The following is a 25,054-nucleotide window of genomic DNA, read 5'->3' as shown; positions in this document are numbered from 1 at the left end:
TTTGACGCCTCAGCCCTGATCCCCACCCCCTTCCTCTGATTCCAAGCCTCCCCAGGCAGGGGCTTTGCTGACGTAGCCCATCCCCATAATTTGCTCTCAAGGTGAAGGCTGGAGGCAACCTGAGGGACTGAGGTCAGACCTCACCAGGATTCTCCGATGGGGGGGTGGAGGGAGGCTTAACTGGAGATGGGAGGTACAGAGGGCTTGGGTAGGTCAAAAGTAGCAGCATTTCCTCTTATATCCATCTCTCCCTGCCCATCCACCCGAATCACCAGAGATGGTCCCATCCTCCAGACCGCCTGTACTCCCCACTCTGCCCCAGTGAGGTCAGAAGTCTGGGTTCGCAGGGGGCCACGGAGAGGGAGATGAGGCAGGTGTATTCCTTTGCCGCTACCCCGGTGCTCAGGGATGTAGATGACATCAAATGTGTTGAGTGAAGTGGCCCACAGACTTTTAAAACCTCACTTGTCCAGATTTCAGAAGAGGGGTTGGGGAGGGTCTGAGGGGCTGTCAAGTGGAGGCTGGGTGGGATGGGGGCTGGAGAGCAGGAAGGAGATTTAGCGAGTGGTGGTTGCAGACCCTGTGCCCCGATACCATTCGAGCACCACCCACTTCACCCCCAGGAGTGCAGCTGCTCCCAGGAACAGAGCCCTAATCCTGAGCTTGGTGAATCCCTTCTAACTGCCGACTCTCCCTCCGGTCCCTCCTGCCTGCGCTATGTCTAACCCTAACCCCCAGCCAGCCAGCTGTCTCTGCCCATCGCCTCTGCGGTGAAACCTGCCTGTCCATGTGTCAGCCTCCCCTGCCCCACCTGACCCTGTCACTCACACCTCCAGGGTGGCAGCCCAGAATGGAGCCCACGCCGGCCATTCCCCACCAGCACAGATGGGCCACTGGGAGTGGGGCTCCCAGCCACCCAAGAACTGAAGCTCTAAGTTGGCCAAATAAAAAATCCACGTGTATAGTCCCTCTTCCCCCTAGATGGGCCTTTTAAAAGGGACTCCCCAGGCAGCAACATTAGGACTGGTCTCTAGGCTGACTGACATGGAAGTTAGCCCAGAGAGCCCAGTGGCTGGAGGACAGCTGCCCCGGGGAAGCCCCTTTCCCCATCAGATGCTCTCCCACTTAACAAGGCCAGTGGTACTCACTGATCTGCTGAAGAGGCCCTGAGAGGGAGACTTCCAGAGCCCCCAGAGGGCTGTGCCAGCCACCAGGGATCGGCGACCCACACGAAGGGCCAAAATTCTAGGGACTCCGGCCTCTTTTGCTGAGAACATGCCTTCCTTGGGGTCACAACCAAATGTGGCCACTGTAAACCTGACTGCCTCCTCTATATCGGGCTCCAGCACCAGCACCCATCCCAAGTCCTGGAGCCCCTGCCTCTCCTATTCCACTGCCCTTCCAACCTATTCCCATCCTCTCCGGTCCTCTGGGCTCCCTCAGGCTCCCGGTGGACCTTCTAAGCTTGCTTGTGGCAGGACGGTGCTGCCCGGCCCCTTTGGTCTCTAGGCCTCGCGTCCCTGACTCCAGCCCTTCCTTCACACCTTTGAGGCATTAGGGACATCAGCTTCTGGTGGCTGAGTCTGCCGAGGGATCCTCAGATCCCTTAACTTGGGGTCTGTCCCTAGAGAGGGCCTCTCTCTGGCCTTGATGGCAGAGGCCGTCAGCAAAGCCCCAGAGTCTTCCTGCCGGGATGCAGAGGTTGTTCAGCCCTAGGGCTTCCGGCTCACAGTGCCTACAGGGTCACCTGCTCCTTGCTCCTGAGACACAGAGAAACACTGTCCCAACGGATTAACAGACAGCCCAGCCCAGCGATGCCATGTCCCCCACCCCCACCCCCAGGGCAGGGGTAACACCTGGGCCCACAAGGAAAAGAACGGAAGACAACACGTCGGGTACCTAGGGGAGCCCCCACTTGGGGGGTACAGTCCCCAAGTCCCACCCCCAGCCCCTGACAGGAACCCCTGCAAACGCCTCCCTTCCCCGCCCGGGCACCCATCCCCGGCCAACCGCCTGACGACGTGTTCGGGTGCCAGGGCGCCGGCACAGTCTTGGGGCTGGGCCGCGGGCCGTGGCGCTCCCGCTAGAGGGGTGGGAGAGCGGGAGCCCCCCTCCCGGCCCCTCCCGACCATCCCTCCATTCAGCCCGAGCCAGCTCGCTCTCCCTCCCCCGCTAACTTTCCCCCACTCACCACCCCATGGACCAGAAACTCAAAAAGTTTGCTTTTCGTGGCTTTGCGCGCCCCTCCGGCAACTTCGTCCGCGGCCATCGGGGTGGGCTCAGCGGCTCCTCTCACTCTCTCTCTCTCTCTTCCTCTTTCTTCCCCTTTTCTGCCTTTTTTTTTTTTCCTCCAACTCTCCCCTCTGAGTCCTGCTGGGCTCTCTCACACTTCTACTCGAGCGGAGTGGGGAGGGGGCCCCTTCAGGGCTGCCCTGACGGCCCACGGCCCACGCCGCCGCCGCCCGCCCGCCGCCGCCGCCGCCGCCGCCGCCGCCGCCGCCGCCGCCGCCGCCGCCGCCGCGGCTGCAGCATTCCTGCACTGATAAGACAGAAATAGTCCGGCGGCCCGGGGTCTGCCTGTTGACTCGGCGGGGACAGAAAAGCCTGCCTTTCCAACCCTCGCTGGCCAAACAGCGCAGATAAGCGGCGAGGCACGCCGGCCAGCCCGGCTCCCGGGCGCTGGGCAGCGGCACTGCAGCCCGAGGCCGCCCGAGGGCCGCGGGGAGGCGGCGCGGGGAGGGGACGCGAGGGGAGGTGGCAGGGGGCTCGCCGGCCCCCCGGCCTCTCGCCGCAAATAGTTTCTCGGTTAGGGAATTCGCCGGCAGGGCCAGGCAGGGAACAGTCAGTTCCAACTTTGCCCCCAAGTGGCTCCTGCTGCATTTCTGAGGCCCTTTCCCCAGAGACCTGGCAGGCCAAGTAGGGAAACATTCGCTGGAAGGAATCCGGGGGGAGCCGGAGCCCGGAGGAGGCCTTTCTCCTGCACCGGGGCGGCAGGCGTGGGTGTGCCCCGGGAGGCGGGGTGCCCCTGCGTCCACAGATGTGTGCGCCCTTGTCTCACCCGCCGTGTGTGTCTGCACCCTCGTGTGGGCACGGCTCGGGGCTGTGGGTGTGGGTGTTTATGTGCGTGCACACACAAATGCCTCCTCTGTGTGCCTCTCTCCACGAGAGCCTCCGGTGCGCGCGCGTGCGTGCGTGTGCGTGTGCGTGTGTGGCGGGACACGGTCTGTGCCTCCCAGCCCTGTGTGAGTCTATTTCGGGGCATGTGAGTCTTTGTCTCTATGTGAGACAGTGAGGGCAGTAGGGGAGGTATTTCGGAAACAGGGAGGTGGATCAGGCTCGTGAGAACAGGAAGAGAAGCTGTGGGGGCAGGCCAGGAGCCGGCGTGGACGGCGGGGGGGCGGGGGCAGAGGGAGGTGAGCAGGACCCGACGGCTCTGGAGTCGGGGGTGGGGTAGGGGACCCTGAGGAGCTGGGGCGCTGGGTGTGGGAGGGCGAGCCTCAAGACCCCAGAGAAAGCAGGGGTAGCGGTGGGGCTACAAGGGAGCCCCAGAAGGGGTGGCGTGGAGGGAGCTGGCAGTCGCTGGGGCGAAGGAGGGACAGGATACAGGAGGGGCAAATCCTGAGATTCCCCAGGCCAGGAGCCCTGGCCCCGCCCATGCCCCCAAGGCCACACCCCTCTCTCCTCCTTCTGGAGGAAGAGCCCCAGGGCTTTGGGACAGAGTGGGTCAAGTTTATGGGCCTCCTGGGGTTGTACTGTCAGTATCCAGGTGAGGATGGGGCAGTGCCTGGGGGAATTTGTTGGGAAATTTATCTGAAGTTAGATACTGAAGACCCAGCATTACCCTGGGGCGGGGTGCAGTGGGGTGGTCCTGACCCTCAAACCTTCAGAACGCCTTCAGAGGTCAGGACAAAGAACAGAGGGAGTGTTCTGGCTACAGAGCCTTTTTTGCCTGCAGCCTGATTTCCTTGGGCCCCCTTGTGCTTCTGGTTGTCACCATCCATTTAAGTGCCCACTGTCAATCCCGTGAAAGGCTAGAGAGGGCCTGTGGTCCACGATGCCCCTCCTCTACCACCAGCTTAGCAGGGGACCTAGAGATCCCCTTCCTACTACATCTGTACCCAGGCTTACCCACCCCCCCGCCAGACCCACACTCTCAGAGACTGGGCCCTGCTGGGGTGGGAAGGGGTGGGTGTTTGCCATAGGCCATGAAGGTGGCTGCTGGTAACCTGGGGAGCTAACCTCTCCAGTCTCTCCGCTAACTTCCAAAACCCCTTGCTCATTCTCATTCCCAAGCCTCTGCTCCTGCTCTTTTGCCTGGAATCCCCATGCTGCTCCTCCACCTGTCCTAATCACATTCATTCTTTAAAGCCAGGCTTGGGCCCCACCTCCTCCAGGAAGCCTTCCCTGGTCCCACTCCTGTGCACAGATCTTTCTGTTCTCTGAATGCCCACTGCAATCTACCATGGCCATGAACTGGCACTCTACTGACTAATGTCTCACGTTCCCTGCGTTTCATGTGTGTTATGTTTGGCTTTCCAAATAGGCTGCCGCCCCCTGAAGTCTGAGGCTGGTCTTAAGTGCCACTCTCCCTCCGTGCCTGCACACAGGGACTGGACGTGACCAATGCCTGCTAACACTTGCAACCACCCAAAGCTCAGTGGCCCAGTGGACAGAGCTCATACTCTGCCACCTACCTGAAGCTGTGCCTCACCATGGGCACCCCGCCCCCCTGTGGGTGCTTCTAGCATGGACATGTGACACCTTGGAGGTTCTGGGGGACAGGGGCAGGGGCAGACACCTCTAGGCTTTATGTAAAGCTCCGAGGTCTCAACGCTTGGAGAGGCCTTTTGGGAAAAGAAGACAGCAGAGGGGGTGCATCAGCACGGTGGGGACACCAGGCATCTGTGAGGGGCTGGTCTTCGTGGTGGGGGAGACTGCAGGAGGCGGTTAGGCCAACGGAGGTGAGTATCGCTCAGGTCCATAGATAACAGCCTCCTGGGCCACCCCCGGATGAGCGCCTTGCCCTGCAGCCCCCTCTCTGGGAGACATCCTTAGCATATACAGGCAACAGATATATAGGGCATACCTGCCCCCAGGCACACACACCAATGCAAACACCAGAGGAACAAGGCGACACATGGATTTGCACACACAGGCACAACGTGATCACCAATGCAGCCCACTTGCAAGGCCTCAGCCAGCAGACACTTGTGCATGATGCTTTTACAGGGGCGACCCTAGGTGTGCGGACACCGGGGAGCCTTAAGACCAGAAAGCAGAGGCGCCAGTGAGGGTGTCCCGGGCCAGGACTCCCACCTCACAAAGGCCAGGCTCCCCAACGGCTCAGCCCCAGAAGGGCGCTCAGCAGTGCCATGCCGCCCGCCGGCTCCTGCGTCCTGCCGGGTGGGAAGGAGGCCCGGGGGAAGCCCCGATTCTAACGGGCAGGGGCCCTTCCTCCCGGCTCAACCCGGCCCTTAGGCTCGGCCGACCGGCCCAGGCCGCGCTCCGGGCAGGCCGTGCGCGTGTCCGGGCAGAGGGCGGCCGCCCGGAGCCGGAGTCCCCCCTGCCGTCCCCCCATCTCTCCTTCCCTCGCCGAAGCACCACCAGCACCAAATGGCAAAGCGCCGCTCCCCGCGCAGGGAGAGATGCGCCGCGACCGGCGGGACGGGCTCGGCGGCCCCCCCACGACGCCCGAGCGGGCGGCGGCCAGGCGCTGGGGGTCTCGTCCGGGACCGCGGCCGCCTCCCTCGCCCTCACCCGCCCGGTAACCGGGCAGCGGCGGGAGCCGGGCCCGGGCATGCGCACTGCGGCCTCCCTCCCGGTGAAGGTCAGCCCAGGGCCTAGCTGCAGGACTCAAAGGCGGGGGGGGGGGGGGGGGGGGGGCGGGAGGCGGAGGAGGGAGGAGGGATGCAGCGGAGAGACTTAACTCCTTCCCCGCAGGAGGATGGCCACCAAGGCTGGGGCCGTAGTCTGGAGTCCCACCCTCCCGCCTTCTGCGGAGGTCCCGCGGCGGGCACACAGCTCCGGGGGAGGGGGGAGGAGGGAAGGAGGGGGAAGCGCGGGGGGGGGGCGGGGGGGGCGGGAGAATGGAAAGAAGGAGGCTAGAAGAGGAGGGAAGCCGGGAAGCGGAGAGGGAGGAAGGCGAGGGAGGAACAAAGGAAACCAGACTGAAGGGAGAGACCTCTTTCCGCCGTCTATATCCCCAGCAATGAAGCTTTCCTTAGTGACATGAAATTACCGTCATACACTGGGGCGTGTGTGTGTGTGTGTGGAGTGTGTGTGAGTGTGAGAGAGAGAGAGAGAAGTGAGACCACCTGGAGCTTTCAGGCTGAGGACCCCTGATTTCTGTCTGGTTCATCCCTAAACCCAGCCAGCCCCCACTTTCTCCTCTGGTCACTAAACCCCAGGGCATGCCAGGAGGCCCAGAGGCAGCTCTGATCCAGCCTACCTGCCTGGTCCAAGTCCCAGGCCCCCAGAGAGCCCTGGCTAGACCTCAGGGCCAGGCCCAGCCCCCAGGGCTGGGTGAAGGGGAGTCTGCACCTCAGGCCCACCTCCAGCGAGGGGCTTCCTCCAGCCAGCAGACAGGACATCTGCAGACAGGACAGCAGCGTTGTGGCACAGTCCTCGCCTCCTCCTGGCTACCCCCACTGCTTTTCTCAGGCCAGAGCAGCGCTGGTCACCTCTCTCCTTGTGTGAGAATGTTTCTGTGCCCAGGACATCCTCTGCTACTATCAAGGGGTTTGTCTGTCTCTGTGTCACTTCATCTTTCTGTGTCAGTTTTGCAAACACAAACAAGAGAGACAAATATGATAGAAAGAAGCAAAAAAAAAAAAAGAAAAAGTAGGATGCCAAAACCATCGTGTGACCTTGGGCAAGTCACTGTACCTCCGTGTCCCTCAGGGAGTGAAGCGCTGGGCCTCTGGGGCCCAGAGGGAAGGCCCATTTTGCATTCACAGCCAGTTTTCTCTCACTCCCCTCAGGGCCACCATTAATCAGGTGGTCCCACGTAGCAAAAAACGAGCCACACTAGCTTGGATCCCCTTCTGGTAAGGATGGGGTCGGTCTGAGGGGGGGTGTTTATATGGAATACTGATGGGTGCTATAACTGCCCCAGCTGGCTGCCACAGCCTAGGGGCTGGAACATAGGGTGGGGCTCCACCTGGAGGGGGGTGGCAGGTAGGTGTCCCACAGAACTATCCTTGCTCCCCACCCATCTTCCTCTGGACCAACACTGGCCTGTCTGGCTAGATTCGGGGCAAAAGCAAGAGGGATCTGAGGCCTCAGAATCCCCAGGACTCCAAGCAGAGGCGAGCCTCTTCCTCTCTTCTGGCAGCGTACGTGCCTGCCTCGCTCCACCGGCCTGGGGAGACCCCACCCATCCCCATACACCCCCTGTGGGGCTGCAGCCATCCCTCCTGCCCTGCTTGTGCCCCGGGGCTCCCAGACCCCAGCCATCTTCTTTCTTGGCAGACAGGAGCCCCATCCCAGTGCCTGCGATTCCTCTCCTCTTTCTCCCACAGCTCAGTGCTCCCTCCTGACCAGTGCCAGGGTAACCTCCTGGTGGTCAGCGCCCCTGTCCTCCCGCCAGGAAGCTTCTGAGGCCTCTGCTACTGCTCTGACCAGGTGGCCAGAGGGATTTCTGGGAACCACTGCATTCTGAGGTCTGGGATGTCACCTGAGTGAAGAAAACTGAATACGCAAAAAAGATTCATATACACACTACCAAATGTAAAACAGATAGCTAGTGGGAAGCGGCCACATAGCACAGGGAGATCAGCTCAAGCAGCCACATAGCACAGGGAGATCAGCTCAGTGCTTTGGGACCACCTAGAGGGGTGGGATAGGGAGGGTGGGAGGGAGGGAGATGCAAGAGGGAAGAGGTATGGGAACATATGTATATGTATAACTGATTCACTTTGTTACACAGCAGAAACTAACACAACAATGTACAGCAATTATTCTCCAATAACGATGTTAAAAAAAAAAAAGATTCATCTGCATTGCCTTAAAGATTTTCGGGGGGAATTAAGCCAAGTGGAAGTGGGAAGCAGAACGTACAGATGAAACATTCATGGAAGCCACACGCGGGCCTGGTCTCCCCATGTCTTAAACTTCATTAGGAGGCAAGGGCGAACCCTGCTCACAGGGTCTGAAAGGGCACTTTCTACTCTGTCCCCTCCCCTCCTGACGCAGCGCTGCCTCTCTGCCCTGGCGGCCCCTGGGGGCGCCCGCCTTCCTGTCCCCATGCCCTTGTTCCCACTGCATCAGGAGCCATGGAAAGCCCCAGACTCCCCTCAACTCCTGCACCCCCGGCTCCACAGGGCTCTGGGCGCCCCTCTTCCGCTGCCATCTCCCACCGAGCCCTTCCCTGTGTGGTCTGTCAGAAGGAGAATCTCCAATACACTTGGCTACTTCTGTGCACATCCCTTTTGCCTTCTTGTGACGTAGCTGGGCTCCCCGCTGAGTAACCCCCCCAAACCCTCCATGTGGGGGGCAGTGGTCTTCCCAGAGTCCCCACTGCCACTGGCCTCGAGGCGGGGTAGGGACCCTCCTTGCCCCTCACTGCTGCTTCCAGACCCCTGGCTTTGCATCTTACCCCCACGTACGTACGGCGCCTTCTTTTCTGGAGGCTTCTAGCTCCTGGCTCACAGTCACTCCTCTGTCACCCCCGACCTCTTCCCGCTGCTCTCCTGGATCCTCACGGACAGCCCTTCCCATACCCCAGGGCTCTGGGTTCCTCGGCCGCCTCTCCTCCAGTGACCCTCTACCCTCCCTCAGTCACTCACGCCAGCGTCACCTCTTGGACCCTGTCATTCCAGGACCTGCGCCCCTCCAACCTCAGTCCTAAGCTCCCCACTCTCAGACCACCATCTCCTTTTTGTCCAGCCCCCTGACCCCCAAAGCCTGTACGCCACTGGAACCGCTGGTCTTTTTTTTTTTTGCGGTACGCGGGCCTCTCACCGCTGCGGCCTCTGCTGTTGCAGAGCACAGGCTCTGGACGCGCAGGCTCAGCGGCCATGGCTCACGGGCCCAGCCTCTCCGCGGCACGTGGGATCTTCCCGGACCGGGGCACGAACCCGCGTCCCCTGCATCGGCAGGTGGACTCTCAACCACTGCGCCACCAGGGAAGCCCTGGTCTGTCTCTTTGACCTGCACCCCTCATCACAACCACGCCGCCCTGACATATACTCTTTTTCATTTTTAGTTATGGTAAAACATACATAACGTAAAATTTACCATTTTAACCTCCTTTGCATATACTCTTGACTCTCTTACTTAAGAGTTAAACTCGGCTTCACCAACTCCTCCCCTGCACCCCAGGACCTGAACGTGGCTGGAGAGACGCACCACTGCCCTAACCCGGTCTCATTGTCATTTCCAGAGCTTGGATTCCAGTGGCCTCATCCCGCCCTGCCGTCCCCCTCTGTCCCTAGACCATTCGGGTCCTTTCCCGCTCCCACTCCCCTATGTGAGTTTTCCACATCTTCTCCCTCCTCCAACCTCCAACTCCTCCCCCACCTCACTCCCAGCTGATGCCCTTGCTTCCCACTTCCCTGAGAAAACAGAAGCTTCTGAAGAACTTCCAGAGTTCTCCACCTCCTGGCAACTCTCTAGCCTGGTTCCTACAGCTGAGTTATCTGTGCTCCGATCAAAAGCCGGCCATCCCCGTGCATGTGAGCTCCTGTCCCCCCCAGCACACTTGAGGGAGTTGCTCCAGCAAATCTCCCCCACATCATCACATCAACAGCTTAGCTCTCTCTATTGCATTGCTCCCATCAGCATGCTAAAGCACTGTCACCTTCCCTCCTGCTCACATAACCTGCTTATCCCATTGGTTACTGCCCAGTTGCAATAAAATTTCTCAAAAGAGTTGTCTACGTTTGCTCGGTTCTCGGTTCTCCTCGAATTCCAGTCCCTCCAGGCGCACGTCTCATGGCCCCACTGAAAACACTGCCGTCTGGCCACCGCCGGTGATCCCACGTCGCCAAGTGCAGCCGTCAGTCCTCGGGAATACTCTCTTCCCTTCACTCGTAAGACACTGCCCTCTCCTGGTTTTCCTCCTGCCTCCCTGGCTGTTCCTCCTCAGTCTCCTTGGCTGTCTGGACCTCTTTTCCTCTCAGGGTGGGGTGCCCCAGGGCCAGTCCTTGGTCCTCTTCACTGCTCTACAATCATTCTTTGGAGATTTCATCCATCCCCCAATCTCAGAGTTTTAAATGCCTTCTATATGTTGACAACTCCCATTTTCCTCCAGCCCATTTTCTCTCGCAATCCTTGGACTCATGTATCCAGCTGTCTGCTCACATACTGTCGATTCCACCTGGACCCTGAATAGATATGCCCACAATGAAACTCCTGCTCTCCCACCTCAAACCTGGCTCACTACCCACTCTCCTTCCAACCGCTCAGGCCTGTGACCTTGGCACCATCCTGGAATCCTGTCTTTTTCTCACATCCCACATCCAATCAGAAAGCAAGTCCTGTTGGCTCTGGATCCAGCATCCAACCCCTTCTCACTTCTCCACTGCTACCACCCTGGTCCAATCCATCAATAATGAACAGCTTTGCTTCCAACCTGGTCCCCGACCCTCTCTTCTCAACACGCAATCAGAACGGTCCCCTTTTAGGAAGGGGAGTCAGATGGCGTCACTTCTGCTCGAAACCTTCCCAAGGCCCCCGCCATCTCATTGCCAGTGAGGGTCAGGTCGTGCAGGTCCCCGGACCCAGCCCCATGCCACTCTCTGCTCCCTCTGTGTCCTCACCTGCTGCATCTCCGTCACTCTTCTCTCTGCTCCAGCCTTTAGGGCTTGGAGCCTGCTGTTCCCTCTGCCAGGAATGCTCTTCCTCCAGCTAACTGTCACCTCCCTGAAGTCTTTGTTCCCATGTCCCCTTCTCAGTGGGGCACTCTCCGTCCACCCTATTAGAAGTCACCACCTGCCCCTCCCCTGCCAGCTCTTTGTCTCTTTCATTCTGCTGGGTTTCCTTCCCGTCCTGCACACCTTCCTCCATCCTTTATAACCTACTTACTTATTACGTTTAGCGTTCACTTCTCTCTCCCCCGTTAGAATGTAAGCGCCCCAAAGGCAGGGATCTTTATGCCTTGTTCATGGATAAATCCCAAGGAGAGACCCCAATACCTCAAAGGTGTGGGTAAAGAGAACCCACTCCCAGTCTACGCAGGATTGCCAGCGTGCTTGCAAACGCTGGGTGATGTTACAATCCGGGCTCGTGTTTCATAGGATTGATAACAACATCATCTCAGATGTGGGAGTCTGCTGTTGAACAAGCACTTTCACACACATCAACCTGTCTAACTGACAGAGACCCTGCCGGGTGGCGGCTGGGATCCCCCTTCTAAGGATAAGGAAGAGGAGGCTCTAAGGACCCGTGGGACCTGCCAGAAGTCACTGTGCTGTTACAGGCTGGGGCTGGGGCTGCAGAACGGGTCTCCCAACCTCAATGTCCCTGCCTTCTCTCTTTCATCTCAGTCTGCCTCTCTGATGGCCCCTCACGGAGTGCCTGCCTGCTGGGGATAGACACACACACACACACACACACACACACACACACACACAAGCACGTATGCCCTGCCACCTTCCCCAAACAGCTGCTTTTTAAAGAAGGAAATCAATATCCCCAGAGGCCTGTGCATTTAAGCTGAATTACCCTCAATTATCTTTTAAAATACACTCCCCAAAATTCTCAAGCAGATTTCAAACATGGGAATATAAATTCTAGAAAATTTGCCATCGAGGTGTCTAAAATAAATGTCAATGCGTTGGAGGAAGTTGCATCATTTCCTATGTAAGAATTACCTTTTAGCCAAACAAATGAAACCCAGTTAAACTCTGAACAAGCCCCTGGCTCCTCGCTCCTGTGGGCGGATCAGCGGGCCGTTCGCGGGCTTCTCCTGGCTGGACAGATGGACACACACGTGTGTGTCCGTGGAACTCCTGGGTAGGATCCACGCACAGGGATTGCCACGCTGGCACGCCGCCCTGTCCTCCAGGAGCCACCGCAGGTACTTCCTTTGGGAACACGTGGTTACCTGCTCACAGGCCACGGGCAGCCCCAGTGCCACCTCGTCCTGCCTTCCTGGCACCACGCAATGGCCATAGGTCTGGAGAACTCAGAGGGCCCGCCCTGGCCTAAGAAGGGTAGGAGAAATGATCCAAGCAAAAGGCAAAAGTCTCCGTCGATGCACAGAGAGCCCCAGGCTTCTTGTTGAGAGGAGAAGTCTGTGAGGGTTGCCTGTGATCAAGCATTTCATGGTCAAAGCCCGGCTCAGCCCATCCCCATGTCCCCACACAGCACACCCTGGAAGTCTCTGGGGCTCAAACAGCTGTGGTGACACAGGAGGCCTCGTGAAGGCTCACCATGGAGCGGGAGGGGGAGGGAGACGGAGTGGGGTGGTCTCAGGGCCTGGACCTGCTTGGTGCACCACTCCTGGTTTCTGCAAGCCTTTGTAACAGGCCAGCTGGTGTCCCTCACCCCGACCTGTATAATGAACCCCTCCAGGTAGCCCGTCCGCCTGCCCTGACCCCGTGCCTCTTGCTCCCAGATCTGGGCACTTGCCTTGGCCACTGCAAGCCCGTCTGTCCTGGGCCAGGGCTGTGACAACGGGGCCTTACTGCCCTGCCCGTTGCTCCTGTTCTTCTGGGGTCCTGTCCTCCCCCAGGCCCTGAACCCACTGCCCTCCCTGGGTGAGGTCTCTGTAGGCTCCATGGTGTGACGGCTCTGAGCTTGGACTCAAGAACAGGGCTTCTCACCCCCGGCACTGTTGACATTTTGGGGCTGGATAATTCTTTTTTTTTTTTTGGCTGTGCCGTGCGACATATGGGATCTTAATTTCCCGACCAGGGATCGACCCCAAGTCCCCTGCATTGGAAGCACGGAGTCTTAGCCACTGGACCACCAGGGAAGTTCCGTGGATAATTCTTTATTGTGGGAGCCGTCTCGTGTATAGAATGATGCTAGGAATATCTCTAGCCTCTATCCAGTAAATTCTACCAGCACGTTCCTCTCCCCATCTCTTGGCATTGTCCTTTGTCCCTGGAGGGTGAAATTGCCCAGGGTTGAGAACCACTGCTCTAGAGTCAGACAGTCTTGGGATGTCATGTCTGGCGCAGCCTCTGAGTGATCATAACCTTGCACAAGTCACTGTCAGCCTCATTTTCTGTGTCTACAAGACACAGAGCCCTTCACCTGACTCACAGGTGGATGTGAGGATTAAAGTGAGGTCGTATAAGGACTTCCCTGGCGGTCCAGTGGTTAAGACTCCGCGCTTCCACTGCAGAGGGCACGGGTTCGATCCCTGGTGGGGGAACTGAGATCCTGCATGCCACAAGGCGCGGCCAAAAAATTAAAAGAAAAAGAAGTCGTGTATGTGCAGACTTCAGCACAGCGTCTGGCACAGAGTAAACACTTAATGAATCGTCTGCTATTACTAGCTTCCGCTGCTAAGCCTGCCAGACCCGGGGGCCTCGGCCGCCGCTGCTCTGCCTTACCTCTGGGTCCCGCCGCCCACCAACCCCCAGCTAGGGGCCTAGTGAATACAGGAGCCCTCAGAGCCCTTCACCTGCGGGCTGTCCCAAATGCCATGGAGGGTACCCGTGAGGGGTTGGCCAGGTGGTTATTCATAGTGGCCAATCATGGACGCTCAGGGAGCCAAAGGGGAGCCTGGGTTCTACCCAAACCACTGGAAGCTTCCTTGAGCAGAGAACGGCCATTAGTACCCAGCGTGGGTCTTACATGAGAAGCCCGTGTAGAGACTAGGCGAGGGGAGGGGCTGCAGGAAAGGAGGGGAGGGGCGACATCGAGAAGCCACCACGAGTAGTGAGTCAACTGGAGGGAAATCCAGGAAGAATTCATAAGGCCGCTCGCTGGGCCCAGGGAAGCCGAGGTTTGGGAGCTGCCGATCGAGGCGCCTGAAGGAAAAGCGGGGCCTCCTCCCCGCGCCCGTCCCCTCCTGCGTGGCTGTCTTGTACGAAGTGCCGCTGGTTCACACAGCGGACACAGTCACAGCCCTTGGGACTCTGAGTCTGAGGACCGAATGGGGACTGACGGGGCTCAGGGCCTGGACGGGGTGGGAGGCTGAGCAGCTCACATCAGCTCCTGCCCCGGGATGGCCACAGCCGCGGCCCGAGGTGGAAGAGTAGAGGACCAGCGTGCCCCCCGCCAGAGCTCCGGGCTTCCTTGTGGGAAAGCGAGGCCAACGCCCCTGACGGCTACCTCCTCCAAGGGGCTGTGGGTCGGTGGCGGGGCCGTGATGGCGGTGGAGCAGTCAGGAGCTGCAGCCATGCCCCAGGGTGACAGTGGGATCGGTGAGTCTCCGGGAGCTGCGCCCAAACCGTGGCGGAGGCGGCGGGGCGCCAGGGCGCACTGCCTGCCTGCGTATCTGTGGGAACAGAGGTGCTGGAGGCCTCCCTCCAGCTCCACGTGTTTCCACGTGCGGAAAGCTACAGCCAGGTGTGGAGCTGGTGTCCCGGCAGCCAAGGGGCCCAAGGGAGTCTGCAGTGGCAGCAAGTCAAATTTTGTCCCTCGGGGCCTTGGCTCTTCCTGTGGTGGGTGTGACCCGGGGTCACCCCCTGGAGGTTCCGGCCACCTAGAGCGCAGTCTTCTCCCTCCTCATAAGACGTGACTCCAAATTCTGAAGGCAGCTCTCAAAGTCCCTCTGTCATGGGAGAACGGTGTGTTCCCTCCAGCCCCCATCATCCCCAATTCATTTGTTGGAGTCCTAACCCCCAGTACCTCAGAATGCAATCTTATTCAGAGGGTCTTCAAGGAGGTAATCAAGTTAAAATGAGGTGGGTCCCTAGGGTGACCCCAATCCAATATGACTGGTGTCATAAAACTGGGGAAGTTAGGACAGAGACAGACACACACGACTGGAAGACAATGTGAGGAGACAGAGGCAGAAGACAGCCGTCTATAAGCCACAGAGGGATGCCTGGAGCACAGCCTTCCCGCACAGCCCTCAGAGGGAGCCAACCCTGCCCACACCTTGATCTCCGGCTTCAGCCTCTGGAATTGTGAGAAAATACATTTCCACTGTTAAAGCCGCCCAGCCTGGCACTTGGTTACAGCAGGTCTAGAGAACTAATCCTCCCCCAGCACTGCTCCTCACTATTCCTTGCTGGTCCATACCCCACCCGGTCCCTCCCTTCACATCCTCTGGTTTGCCTGAAGCCACAGAGCGCAGGGCACTCAGAACAATGGACTTAAATAAACAAGGTCCTACTGGATAGTCAGGGAACTATATTCAATAACCTATGATAAGTCATAATGGAAAAGAATATGAAAAAGATGGGAATTCCCTGGTGGTCCAGTGGTTAGGACTCCGCACTTTCACCGCTGAGGGCCCGGGTTCAATCCCTGGTCGGAGAATTAAGATCCCACAAGCTATGTGGTGTGGCAAAAAAAAAAAAAAAAAAGTATATATATATATATATATATATATATATATATGAAAAAGAATGTGTATATATGTATAACTGAATCACTTTGCTGTACAGCAGAAATTAACACAACATTGTAAATCAACTATATGCCAATAAAACAAACAAACAAACAAAACAACGATGTGCTCATGAGCACAACACAGGGCAGAATCTGGGGCCAGAAGACCTGAGTTTGAGTCTTTATTCCACCACCTACTGACAGGAGGACAAAAGTGCCAACCTCTCTGAGCCTCAGTCTCTTCATCTCTAAAATGGGTATAGCATCATCGCACCTCTCTCACTGCGTTATTGCGAGTAGCAAAATAGACACGAGAGGGCATATGTGAAATTTGTCTTTAAGTCATAGAGGACTGAATGAAGTCCTCACTGTTACTAATGTATTACTCTTTGGTAAGCACCCATCCCACTTTGGACTTGTACTGAACTTCCTGTCAATTAAAAACGTGATTCTCTTTCTACTTTGTGCCAAAACATGTCTCTCCATCCCATACTTGTAAAGTTGCCTTTTTTTGGACTCAAGAATATTCCTCTTGTAAGAATTAACCTGTTATTCCAGCTTGAGAGCTTTTGGATCTCAATTCCCTTATCCAATATATTCACCATCCTTTCCAGCTGTGCATCATTCATAAATCCAGTGAGCGTGACCTTCTCTCCTCATCCAAGTCTTTACTGAACGTATTGAAAAAGGCACCAGGACACAGCCCTCTCTCCAAATGATCTGCACCCTTTGGAATTAGTCTTCAATTGGCAGCAATTTTACTCAGTCACAGTAATACCCAGTGATGTGCTGCAGTGTCATGGTGGTAGTTTAAAATCAGCTACGGTAGGAGTATTTATACCACAGACATGAGCAAATGATACGAATCATAGTTCATCTCCTCCTTCCCACCCTGTCAAGAGCCACTTGTTAAGTATTTAGCAGCACACCACTGCATTGAGGCCACTTGTATGTGTCACACTCAAGACACTGGGAGAGACTTTGTCCAACGCCTCCAAATTAACACATGTATCTTTATGGAGCTTAACAGCCTACAAAACAGTTCAATATTCACGATTTAATTTGGTTCTTTCAACATCCCAGGAAGTGAAAGGGCTGGAGATTATTAGTATACCCATTTTAAAGATGAGGAACACGAGGTTAATGACGGACTCGGGGCCAGACCCCCAACTCGTGTCAAAGGGGCTCAAACTCCCATGTTCTGATCTCAAGCGTTCTTCTCCACTCACCCTCTGACTGCTCTCACGCTGGCTGTCAAAAGTACCCTGAATTCCCTCAGCAGCCACTGCTCTGGGTTCACAACATGGACAAGTTGAGAGGGAGAATCTCCAAAAGCCTTGGCCCTTCTCATTAGCAGCACATCCCTGAGGACTGACGAGTGATGCTTCTCTACTTCGCAGAGGGTCCTCAAGTGTTTGACAAGACTCTGCATTTCGTTTATAATTCATTGACGGCAGGAGGCCACCCAAAGTGACAGCAACTCTTCACACAGTGTGTCTCAACTGGGGCCCACTGAGAAACACTGATTTGGGGTTCAGGGCCTGAAGGCTAGAAGAGATGACAGGTGACAGGTCATGGGGTAAGGAAAGCTCACGGTGGATGCTGCAAACTGGGAAAGCCAGACAGGTTTCGCTTAGCCCACAGTGCGTCTTAAACACTTTAAAAAATCTTAAAAATGGAAAGATTTCATATAAAAAGCCAGATTCCCAGAATCTCTTAAAACGCTGGAAATCTGGCAACACAGATGGAGTTGAGGGGCTGTCTGTTTCTGAAGGGGTGCGAGCTCTGCAATCCACCGCGCCCCCATTCCCTATTTAGGGGTTGAATCTCTCATGCCCCTAGGGACCCAGCAATTAATGGGAAGAAATGGTGTGGGCCTCGTGCACAATGACAACTAGCCTTTGACCTGGGCCCCAGAGCTGGGGTGAACAGGGGGTGCTGGTCCGTATAGAGGCCTGGCTGCTTTGCCCTTTGAGGGCCAAGGTTTGGGTCATGGCATCTCAGAAGATGCGGTGGACAGACCCCAGCTGGGACTCTTCCCCAACCACTGGGAAGCTGCTTAACCTCTCTGCACCTCAGTTTCTCATCTTAAAAGTGGTGACAATAATAACATTTACCTCACAGTGTTGTGGTGAGGACAAATCAGTTAAACCGTGTAAAAGTCTTAAAACCGCAGTAAGCCCTCGGTCAACACCGGCTGCGAGTATACTGACTCCAGCCTGCTTCCCTTCCCTTCCCCTTCCTGAAGTCGCTGCTGTGGAGTCTTGGGTGCTGCGGAGGAAGTGAGGGCTGCTGGGGGGCAGTCCTGACAGATGGGGTGTCGACCACCCAGCGGGCATATTTTTGACAGGGTTTCTAAGACTGGATTTTCTCCTGAAGGAAGAGGCCTGGGTAAAATGGGGCAAGGGGTGGTAAAGTCGGGGCTCAGAGCGGAAACTGAGGCAAGAAAAAGCAAAAGCACGATGATGCTTCCCGCTGGTGGGGGAGGGGTGGAGTGGGATTTATGGAAGCTGGAGCTCAGCTTCCCCTCCCTCTACTCAGGCCCTGCCCACACCAGCAGGACCCTCCCCCACTCCTGCAGCACCTCCCCCAAGCCCACCCACCTGGGGCCCCGCTGTTGATTCAGCTGCTGGGACCAGAAGGAGTCTGTTCACAGCCCAGGAGAGACCGAGGACCACAGGGCTCTCTCTGGCTCACTTTTTTTTTTTTTTTCTCCAGCTAAAAACGTCATTAAAGGCCGAGAAGGCAGGCCTCGCAAACACACCGATTGCATCAGGCTGGACAGCGAGTTGCTGTCTGGAAAGATGGCGAACGCTCTCAGGGTAACTCTGCATCTGAGCTCTCAGAGCCAGGATCAGAGACAACCTTCTCACTGGTGGGCGGAAAGCCCGGGGCTTCTCGCTGACTCTAGCCTTTAGGAGGCAACGGTGTCAGTGAGGACAGCGGGCTGGGCTGGAAACCAGGGAGACACCGGTCGGTCACCAGAGCCAGTGCTCTGGGGTCTACAGCTGACACCTGGAGCCGGGACAGCGCCCAGCATCACATTTTACCCCAGCGGCGATGAGGGGCGCCCCCCGCATCCATGGCGTGCGGGCCTTGTGCAGAGTGCTTGGTACTCAGCTTCCCCCGGAGCCTTTATAGGCAGGGGATTAAGTCCTGTCCTACAAGGAGACACTGAGACCCAGGGAGCTAAGTGTCTCTGCCCAAGTCTGCCTAGCAGGTAAAGGGCACAGCTCAGCCTCTAAGGAGGCCTAGGGGCTCTGAAGCCTATCTAGACAGCCCTGCCACGGTCCAGCTCTCCCAGTGGGCGCCAAGGTCTGAGCAGCCGGCACAGGCCCCCAGGTAAGGCACATCTGAAGACGCCAGAGCTGGATGTTCCCGAGAGCAGACGCAGGGCGTGTGGGAGTCCGGAGGCGGGCAAATGTCACGGAAGCAGAAAGGGGTTCATTCTCTGTAACTCCAAGGATGTCCGGAGGCGGGCAAATGTCGCGGAAGCAGAAAGGGGTTCATTCTCTGTAACTCCAAGGGCCAAGACCGAGGTCACAGGAAGGAAGAACCTCCCTCACCACAAGAACAACTGAAGAGGGGATGGGCTTCCCTGATCATGGTGAACAGGTCCTATCGGAGAGGGACTGCCGGGGCGTGGGCCAAGAGCACCTGCACAGAGCAGCTCAGGTGTCAGCAGGCCAAGGTGGGCACGCAAGAATGGCCCACCCTTGGGTCGTCGGGGTGTAGAGAGGGCGGGGCCAACGGTACAGAGGGATCTCAGGCTCCTTTTAGCATCAGCTGTCAGGGCCACCTCCTCTCCCCCCACTGCCTCATTCATCCGCTCATTCATTCAAGAAACAGGGAGTTCCCTGGCAGTCCAGTGGTGAGGACTCTGCGCTTTCACTGCCATGGCCTGGGTTCAACCCCTGGTTGAACCAAGGTTCCCCAAGCCGCACGGCCAAAAAAATACATATATATTTTTTCCAGCACTGTGTTGAACAAGACAAATGCAGTCTGTGCCTTTAAGGAGCACGTCCATGAAATACTGAAATTTTTGGTACATGCTACAAGACAAAAGAAGGTGGAACTTTACAGCCTGGAGTGGGAGAAAGTGTCCCTGGAAGAAGTGGTATTTAAGTCAAGACTTGAATGATGCATGTACTTAGGCAGGTGAAGGGAGCTAGAAGGGTGTTGCAGGCAAAGGGAACAGCATATGTGAAGCCCTCAAGGAAACGGAAGACGCGATGGATCAGGCCTGCGTTACAAGAAGCCCATTTGGCTACTCTGATGGGTTGGGGCTGGGGGGAGGGGGCCAGACCCTGTGCGGGGCACCAGTTGTCATCCAGGCAGAAGACAACAGCAGCACGGACAGCATGGTGACGTGGGGAATAAGAAGTGGATGGAAGTGAGATGTGTCTAGGAAATAAACTCAAATAAAACGATTGTCCCGATGGAGAGAGAAGGAAGGGGTAGGGTCAAAGGTCACTCCCAAGTCTGAACTTGAGCTTTGATGTCACTGTCCAGCAACGTGGATGCCCCCCCCCCCCCGCCACCTTGCTCTCTCGTCATCATGTGTTCACGAGGAGGCTTCTAATCTATTCTTCAGGAGTCAAGGCTCTGGAATAATCCTCTACCACCTCGTCCCACCTCTCTTCCCTTTGGGAGGGGCTGTCTAATGAGGTGGCGAGGGTCTGACACCTTCTGGACAAGTTCCTCTCCTGCGTCAGGGGGGAGGGGAAGTCACGGCTGTCCCCCGTGGCCTGCCTTCCTCTTTAGGGGGGTCTGCTGACAGGAGGCTGCCCATCTCCTCCTGTTAACCTGCGTCAGGTAAGCAAACCCAAGGTTAGGGTGTCAGGTCCACCTTCTACCTCTGGGCTTCAGGTTCAGGCTTCTTTCTTCAGTCCAGCTTTCCCTGCCATAAAGTGGATAAATGCCTGCCATTTGTGTCTAGTTCTCAGTGGGTTCAGGACCTGGGGGTAAGGGGTGTGACTGGTCCCTCCCTGTACCCAAGCTCACCTGTTGGGCACACATGCTGATCAAGGTCTTTATTTTCCTATGAGGAGAGTCCCCTTACTCCAAGAATGTATTGATAACTCTGTACTTGATTCCCAATTTTAAATAAACTTGCCTGCTGCCTGATATTCATTGGAAACTTTGTTGTAAATGTTAACAGGCAATGCATTCTTCTAGCTGTTCTAAATTTTATCTCTGGATCCAGCACGGTCAGCAGTATTTGCACAGCCGTGTGATGTTCTGTCAGCCCTGGGCTTAGCCCGAGGAAACTGCTGTGGAATTGTTGAGGATATCGCTTAACTTGTCACACAGAATCCCCTGCATGTCAGCACACAGGAGACACTTCTCGGGGTCTCATGGCCAGAAATCACAGTCATTCGGGGCAAATGGTTTGACTTTTGTCCCACAGGCAGTGTAACCCCTCATGTGTCCCCGCTGTGGGAGGGGGCTCCGGGCCTCATGGTTTGCGTGTTGTCTGCTCACCTCATCCTTGGCTACAACATCCTTTCCTTACCCTGCGCTCCTCTGTCCTGATTTCCTCACTATGTGTGTCTTTGCAAACTACCTCAAGCTCTTTTGGAATGAGGCGAGTACATCTTCCTGCATCTTTTCTCCCCCGCCCCCCTCACAGCATACTGTTCCTCACTCCAAGCCCCAGAATGTTCTTCAGTCTGGAAAGAAGGTTGACATGGGAGATGATCCAAGTTTGTAAATTCCAGTAAAGGCATGAGTGGCCACATGCTCATGAGACAGTTTCTCAAATTTCCTGGAAGTGAGTTTGGGGCACAGAGAAATGGGTTTCACAGCTTAGGAAGCAAATCGAGAGGTGGGCCAGGCTGAGGTGTGCTATGGGGGCCCAAATACTCCCCCGTAGGGTCCCTACGAGTTACCGAGGGTCTGCATATCCCAAAGAGCCACAGCCCCGCCCCCAAAGCCTCCCTCAGCTGAATGCCCCCCATGGACCCTCTGGAGCAGCGATTCAAGAGGGCTCAAAGTCCAACCAAAGAGGAGAGCCATTTGCTCATCCTGCGTGTCTGCGGCTCTGCGTCCTCCGGTGACACCTCCCCCTGGTGCCACCCCAGCTCATTACCTCTGCCACTTAACGCTCACTAACAACGAGCTCTCACTTGCAATCACACCGCAGGCACTCAGGGCGAAGACAGCCTCCAGCTGCTGCACGCCTGGCCCATGCCGCCCGCCCGTGCTGTCTAGACGCTAGCATGGGGCCTGTGAGCATCCAAATGACAGCACGTGCCCGAGCCACCGGGCGTCAAAGTCGGCTCCCCGCCTGCGACCCATGCGCGGAATGAAGGCCAAGTTTACGTCAACGTGACTCCAAAAGAAAATGCCAGAAACTTCCCCCAGCACCTCACCCCTCACCACCTTCATCACATGGGGAGGTCGGGGCTCCTGACTCCCCAGGAATCCTAGACTGAACCTCGTGATTGGGGCCACTCGGGGACCAGGTGTCACTACGAAGTACTCACTGCTCCCAGAGCCTCCCAACCCCCCAGTCTTCTCAAGCCTCCCCTCCCCCACCGCCCATCCCTTCAGGTAGATCATCCCCCTTGGGCAAGGACGGAAACAGCCCAGGGTACCCACCTACTGCTGCTGGGGAGCCCCTGAGGGCTTATCTCAGTGCACCCCAAATCAGCTGTGCTGATTTACAAGGATTCACTACGAAAGGGCCTGGCTCTGCTGTACCTCCCAGGGACCCGAGCTGCCTCCCCATCAGCCAGCACCCCCACTCGACCTGGCCTCCACCTTCAGACACCCCAGAACTTTAGAGCTGCCCGGGAAGAATGTATCTAGTATACTAGCTCACACCTTTTCCCTAGGAGTCTGCATTTAAAAACCAACCCCACGAGCTAAGGAACACTTTTGCACTTAACCTAGAGCAGTGGTTAGGTTGTGGGCCAGTGGGTCGGACCTTCGTCTGGGGGCCCTGATGAACTGCACGTGTGTCCGTGGTGCCCAGCACCCGGTTATGGTCTCTCTGCCATCCAGTGCTTTTCCAGCTCTGGGCCAGCCAGGCTCCCCCTGCAGCCAGTGCCCTGCACCACTCCGCCCTGGGCCAACCGGCCAGAGGGGTGCGGGGTAGAGAGGCAGCAGGGCTGCCCTGGCCTTCAGAGCGGCCCAGGCAGGAAAGCAAGTTCCTCTGCCCCTTCTCAGGGAGGAGAAGCTGAGAAAAGCACTCTCATCCAGCCCACCCCCTGCCCCCGAGTCACCAGCCTACCCCACCTTCCTGTTCTCTGAAAGCCAACTTCAAATTGACCCTACGAAGGGCTTTCCTGACGTCTCCCTTGTCAGAGCCCGGAGGCCTGAGTCATCCACTCTGGCACTTCCTGTGGGGTGGCCAAGTCTGCTCCCCATCCTGGACTGCCAGCCTGAGGGCGGGGACTGGGTCCCTCACACCTCCAGGGCCCTGAGAGCACCCCATATGTTGCCAGGTGACTCCCACCGCTGAGGTGGCCAAAGTGACGGGTGGGGCTGGACAGGCAGAGCTCAGACCAGACTGCAGGCTTCAGACCCAGCTCCAACCCCTCCCTCCCCACAGATGGATGGGGCTCTGGGGCAGGTGGCCTTTCACGTGGGGACTCAGCACTTCCTCCTGGACCAGGGGCACCCAACGTGGGACTAGCTAGGCTGTCCTCCTCTCACGCTGCCCAGAGGAGGCTCAGGAGGGTCCAACTGATGTGCAATAGGCCTGAGAGTGCCTCTGAGCCAGTGCAGGGCTGGCTGCCCCGGAGGCCCTGAATCGGGATGCCACCAGCACCCCTCCTGACCCGAACAAAGCCCTGCCTGTGGCCTGGAAGGCTTTCAGGTGTTCGCCGTACATGTTTGGGGGTAGGTTTCTGGAGCCCAAGTTGTGCCAGGGCTCAGCAGGTTCCTGTTCCTCCCGACTGGCAGAAAGCATGTGTGCACACGTGTGTGGGGGGTGTTGGGCACATGGGTGCACTCACTTACACATGAGGGCAAGGAGGTGTGTCTGGGGGTCTGGGGTTGGGGAGGAAGTGGAACAAGCCAGAGCACTAGACCATTTTCACAGGAACCAAAACCTTGGCTTCAGGCTCACCCGTCCCTGTCTGCAATGGCTTTGAGAGGCAGGGCCCAGGGACGGCGGGAGGTAAGGGCGCCCTAAGCAAGAGGGAAGGCGACGGTGGCGGTAGCCGGCAGCAGGGTCTGGGCAGAGGCTCCAGCTGTCACAGGGGATGAGAAGAGGCACCGCCACGGGTCCAGATGGGGGCAGAAGTGCCAAGAGGGGGCCATGGAGCGTGACCAGAGGCTGAGAGCCACCAGCTCTCAGTGGAGCCCCAGGGCTCCTGCTGCTGGGCTGGTGGGGGAAACAGCGCCTACCTGTGCCACGGCGGGTGGGTGCTGAAGGCCTGGAGTCATAGGTGGCTGTGTCCTGCAGTGGGGGAGTCATCCAGTGCCCCCTTGGTGCCCGGGCCCAGAGCCTACCGTGCCTGCAGCGCCAAGGGCCATTCTGAGGAGGATCTGAAAGGAGAGGGCAGTGGGAGGGGCGGGCCAGACCCCAAGCCCCAGAGGCAGACTCACAATGGGCCTGAGGATGCTGAGGGGCCTGTTGCATGGACCCACTCCCTGGCACGGTCTGAGGAAGGCAGGAGGTGTGCAGGAAGGGACGAGGGGGCAGGCGAGGGCCAGCCCGGCTGGGTGGCACGAGGAGGAGTGTGGGGTGGGAGCAGTGTGAGAGCAGGAAGCCGTCAGAGGTGGGTCCTGCAGGACAGAGTCAGATGGACGAGAGCAGAGGATCCAGGCAGAGCTCAGGCCCTGGCGGGGCATGCAAACCTGGGGGCCTTGGCAATAGCTGGAGGAGGACCACCAGCCAGCTTGGGACCTGGACGACTTCTGGAGCTCAGGGACATCCGAAGGGAGTCTAGGGGTGGCCGGCAGGTAGAGCTGACCTGCTCTGTACTCTGCTCAGCTCACGTGGAACCCTCCCTGTGTGCACAGCCTGGTTTCACCCCCATGCAAGAGCAGGACGACTGTGGGCTGGGGTCAGAGCCCAACTTGTGAGCTGGAGCCCCTGGGCAGATGGTGGGGAGTGGGGGATGGGGGGGCAGCGCTGTACCTACGGGGGCGGGGCTTGAGAGCAGTTCAGGGTCACGTGTAGTTGGTGTTGGCCAGAGGGCCACTGTGAGAAGGTGAGGAGGAAGGGGAGGCAAGGAGAGGAGGAAGATGCCAGCAGGGGAGATGTTAGCAGCCCAGGGCTGGGAGGACGTGCCCTGCAGGAAGGTGGGAGACAGAGGGACAATCTGAAGGGAGCGAGGTGTCCAGGCAAGAGGATGCCAAGTGGAGACAGGGCAGGTGCCAGGCGGTGGGGAGGAGGGGAGGGGAAGGAGGGGAGGTGCCAGGCAGGGGGGAGGTGCCAGACACAAGGGAGGAAGGGAGGTGCGAGGCAGAGGGGAGGAGGGCAGATACCAAGCAGCGGGGGAGGAGGGGAGGGAGAGGATGCCAGTCAGAGGGATGGGAAAGTGCTAGGCAGTGAGGAGGTGACAGGCGTGGGGAGGAGGGCAAATGCAGGGGAGGGAGGAGGGGAAGGTACCAGGTAGGGGGAGGAGGCAGAGATGCCAGG

The 25,054-nt window shown here is 57.7% G+C and overlaps 1 protein-coding gene across 2 annotated transcripts in view; it reads right to left on the bottom strand.

Moving 5' to 3' along the window:
- The window catches only part of SMARCD3 (SWI/SNF related BAF chromatin remodeling complex subunit D3), a 32,353-nt gene extending 7,638 nt beyond the window's left edge, over positions 1–24,715 (bottom strand). Inside the window, exon 1 of one of the 2 annotated variants that reach the window (XM_022577532.3) lies at positions 23,815–24,715. In XM_022577532.3, the coding sequence (XP_022433240.1) occupies positions 23,815–23,853 (39 nt within the window). In that variant the 5' untranslated portion in view covers positions 23,854–24,715. Of the gene's footprint in view, positions 1–2,191; positions 2,392–23,814 lie in introns of those variants that run through there. The other variant, XM_022577522.3, reaches the window with a different exon arrangement.
- Positions 24,716–25,054: the final 339 nt, after the last annotated feature.

This window comes from Delphinapterus leucas, chromosome 9, assembly GCF_059928025.1.
Source record: "Delphinapterus leucas isolate spDelLeu-1000000601 "Yukka" chromosome 9, BTC_Dleu_Yukka2, whole genome shotgun sequence".
Taxonomy (NCBI): domain Eukaryota; kingdom Metazoa; phylum Chordata; class Mammalia; order Artiodactyla; family Monodontidae; genus Delphinapterus; species Delphinapterus leucas.
Note: the sequence above shows the minus strand (reverse complement) of the source record. Positions and strands in the feature narration are given on the sequence as shown.